Source organism: Quercus suber, unplaced genomic scaffold, assembly GCF_002906115.3.
Source record: "Quercus suber isolate HL8 unplaced genomic scaffold, Cork oak 2.0 scaffold_187, whole genome shotgun sequence".
In the NCBI taxonomy this organism is placed as follows: domain Eukaryota; kingdom Viridiplantae; phylum Streptophyta; class Magnoliopsida; order Fagales; family Fagaceae; genus Quercus; species Quercus suber.
In genome coordinates this window covers 70,967-75,125 of record NW_027069645.1, presented here as the reverse complement: position 1 = coordinate 75,125, position 4,159 = coordinate 70,967, and the positions used below count along the sequence as shown (strand labels likewise).

Here is a 4,159-nt window from a genome sequence, read left to right as displayed (position 1 = left end):
GGTTCAAAATAAAATAGAAAGGAAATAGCTACCCCTGGAATTAAAAAAAATACCAATGTCAAAATGTTTGGATTTAAAAATAAATAAAAATAAATAGACAGTCAAATATGGATGCCATATTTGACTGCTATCTCGGTAACGGTCACCCCCTTCAATTATGACTTAATTTGTGGCCAGCCAAGAGGAAAAGTCTCAGCCGTCTTCAATTATGACTTAATTTGTGGCCAGCCAAGAGGAAAAGTCTCAGCCGTCTTCAATTATGACTTAATTTGTGGCCAGCCAAGAGGAAAAGTCTCAGCCGTCTTCAAAGAACACGACTTGATTACTTGACGTGCCACCACACCGATTTACTCACTTAACTCATTTAACTCTTGCATGTTATAAAATGCCCTATCTCTGTTGAAACCAAATGAGCCATTTCTCTCTTTGTTCCTTTTTATTGTTTTAGAGGATCAGAAGTGAGTTTCAAGATACGTACGAAAAGATGTCTCTAATTGAGAAGATAGAGGCTGAAGTAGAGATCAAGGCTTCAGCAAAGAGGTTTCACGAGACTAATAGCAAGAGAATAGCTGAGGTACCGAAACTTAGCCCTAACTTTGTACAGAGTGTTGATTTACTTGAAGGTGAATGGGGAAAAGAGGGCTCTGTCATGTGCTGGTATTTTGTCTTCGGTAAGTCAATCAAGATTTGTTGTTGATCATGTCTTATGGATTCTCGAAATATTTTCACATTTTATACAATACTTGCCCTCACAAATGCTTATGGCCCGATCAACTGTGTATGTCTTAGATTTGTTGATGATTGTGCCGATAACTTGGCGGGAAAAAAATGGAATTGTATTGTGATGTTGGGTGATGTTTTTTCAATTAGCTGTAAATTTTTTTTTTTTAAAAGAATCCGATATCTCTCTCTACCTCACGCAGAGATATATTTCTCTGTTGGGTTTTTTTTTTTTTTTCTCTCTCATGGCAAACTAAAACATAGATCTCATGGCTACAAACCCATTTACAATTTGTGGTTTCATTGTAAACCCCACCCCTAAATCTCTAACTCTCACTATAATCAACCAAAGTCTCAATTTTGAGTACATCCAATTGCAATTTTCTCAGTCGATTGTCACCACCCCTCCACCCAAATCAGTGCCGACAACACAATCTGTTTGAAATTTTTGATCGGTAACCCAAAATTGTGATTTTGACAGATTTCAAGCACGTGACATACTAATTATAAAAATAAATGCTAGTAATATATAATAAATCAACAATAATATTTAATATATAAATGAACTAACAATAATTAATTTTTATTATGTATGGTATTAAAACTTTTAGCTTTATTGAAACATTGTTCTTTTCCCATATATTGAAAATTTGGTAGTTTTTAAGTGTGTTACAAAATAAAAAATACTTTGTAGTTCTTAGAGATGTATATTAGGTCAAATTTATCGTTTTCCTAAATTGCAAATTATACTTCTAAAGTTTGAGAGTTTTTGAATTTTACATCTTGAAGTTTCAGATTTTGAGTTTTACCACATTAAGTTCAGGAGCGTTTGGATTTTACACCATAACGTTTTAGAATTTGGATTTTATTCCCTAAGTTTTAAGGTTGTTTGGATTTTATTCCCTAAGTTTGGGGGTGTTTAGATTTCACACCCCCAAATTTTGAAACTTTATGGTGTAAAATCCAAACACCCTCAAACTTTAGGGAGTAAAATACAAATTTTGAAATGTCAGGGTGTAAAATCCAAACACCCAAAACTTAAGGAAGTAAAATCTAAATTCTAAAACTTCAGTGTGTAAAATCTAAACACACCCAAACTTTAGGGGTATAATTTTCAATTTACTCTACTTTTAATGATTCTTTTAGGTATATCATCATTATTAGTGATTTTCACCTTATTAATGATTTTGCTCACTAAAAGTTTTGGAGCAAAATGTGTTGAAAATTAAGTATATCTATTAATGTAAAACTTTGTTATTTCAAACATTCTAATGTTGATTTTGTTTTAATGGATCATTGAATTTTGCCCTTCAATTTTGTCAACGTTCAATTGTAATGTGCTTCGCATATACATTGAATTATTAGGTACTTAATGACATTTATGGTTTCTTAGTATATTATATATTTATACAAAGCTTCATCGTGCACTGCATGGGTTAGCAACTAGTTTTTTTTTATAAAACTAAGTCAGACAAAAATCAATAAAAGAAAAGGTTTACATTTTAATTTTTTCTTACTGTCTGAAATAATATTCGGCCAAAGATTTTAGTTTTCTACTTTTATTAATAAGTTGATAGTTACAACTGTAACAGATCCAATATTTGACATGAAAGCGGGGTAGGGGCAGACGGAGGGGGCACAAGGCCCCCCTAACTTTTTCAAAAATGCCCCTCCCCCTGCATTTTAATGTAAACAATTCAAAATTTTGAACAAATTTTAGGTAAAGGCCCCCCTTTAGTGTTTTTTTTTTTTTAATTTTTTTTATGTAGTATAAGTACTCTTTAATTTATTGTTGTCTCATTTATTTTCCATTTAATATTGAATTTTTTTTTTTGTGTATAAATGATTAATTTTAGGAGCATTTAAAACATAGGTATGTAAAAATATATAAGTAAATCTATCTCTTTAGCAAAAAAGAAAAAGACTATACCATGAACATAAATTTTATTATTATTTTTATATTTTACTACTTATAAATAAATTTTCATGAAAAGGAATAAATCATTAAAAAAAGGAGGATTTTTAATCCAATTATTATTGTTAATTATGTAGTAGGGAATATAAAAAAATAGAATAAATTTTTTATAAAATATCACAAAGAAAACAAACAACAGAAGTCCAAATTATATAAGCTAAGTATGGACTGGGTTGTAACAATAATAAAAAAGGAGGTAGATGGGAAAGGTGTAATATCACCAAGAAAAACAAACCACAAAAGTCCAAATGTTTGTGCAATTGATTGTGTTTTTGTTTGACTGTTTAGATGGGAAAGCTGTAATGTCTAAGGAGGTCATCGAAACCATTGATGACAAAAACTATTTAGCCACTTACAAGGTGATTGGAGGAATACTCAAGGAGATGTATAAGAGTTTCAAATTCACTATTCAAGTCATTCCAAAGGGTGAGGAGAGCATGGTCCATTGGACTTTGGAATATGAGAAACTGAATGCCGATGACCCTGACGCAAGCTCAATGCTTCAGTACTTACTTCGTCAGAGCAAAGAAGTTGATGCTCATCTTGCCCTCGAATAGCTTGGCAGAAAGATTAGAGCTTGATGCGTATTAATAAGCACAATGTATTTGTGTAAAATAAAATTTCTGGGAGGTTTAAAGACTTTCTTATAAATAGAGCTTCCTCTATTGCCTGCTGCATTAAGTTACTGGTAAAAACTTACCAGTTTAACTGTTGTGAAAATATTATATTTGTAATGTAATTTATTGAAGAATTATATCTAAACTTTACCACAAAAAAAAAAAAAAAAATTGCGAGTTTTTCAATATTTTGAAAATTCTATCCCACAAATTAAATTTTAAAACAAAAAAAAAAAATTGTACTTCATAGAGAATAAGGCTTCAAATTTGTGCCAGATAGACAATTGAGTTACAAGGCTTGTGACCTGATTCTATTATAAATGGTTTTTTTATCCAAACCTATTGTAGGAGGATGAAATTTCAAAGAGATGGAACTGCAATAAGGGCTTCAAGAGGGATCAAATAGTGATGATTTCTTGCAAACATAGCAAACGCCAAAGACAAAACCACTCAATTCCTCCATGACTAACCCAGGGGTTTGCCAAGAAGGCTCTGAATATTAAGTTTTTTTTTTTTTTTTTAGAAGCCAATTACTAAGTTAGTGAACCAATAAGAAATGAACCATGAAAAGTCTAAGATCAAAGAAGCAAAACTGAGTCCATGACTCAGTATAAGAGCTTCACAGAGTACGAGATCCTGTAAGAGAGAGTTTTTTTTATCCATACGTTTAGGGGTGGCAAATGGGTGGGTTGGGTGGGTTTGGGATTGTATCATAAATGGGTTAGGTACATAATTACCCATTAATTTATTTATTACCCGTTTGAATATAAATTAAATATCCATTACCCATCCAACCAATTTAATCTAGTAACTTGTCCATTTAACCAAGAATGAGCCAAACATCCCT

At 31.6% G+C, this 4,159-nt stretch overlaps 1 protein-coding gene across 1 annotated transcript; it reads left to right on the top strand.

Moving 5' to 3' along the window:
* Nucleotides 1–393: 393 nt before the first annotated feature.
* On the top strand, nt 394–3,457 carry LOC112015338 (MLP-like protein 43). The gene is made up of 2 exons (XM_024047726.2): nt 394–671; nt 2,984–3,457. The coding sequence occupies exons 1-2, from the start codon at nt 485–487 to the stop codon at nt 3,250–3,252; spliced, it is 456 nt and encodes a 151-aa protein (XP_023903494.1). The 5' UTR covers nt 394–484; the 3' UTR covers nt 3,253–3,457.
* The last annotated feature ends 702 nt before the right edge of the window (nt 3,458–4,159 follow it).

Bases quoted from the DNA above. Each gene is read 5' to 3' on its own strand.
- LOC112015338 (XM_024047726.2), top strand. From the start codon at position 485: ATGTCTCTAATTGAGAAGATAGAGGCTGAAGTAGAGATCAAGGCTTCA. The intron at 672-2,983 runs GTAAGTCAATCA...TTGACTGTTTAG, and splicing joins GTGCTGGTATTTTGTCTTCG to ATGGGAAAGCTGTAATGTCT.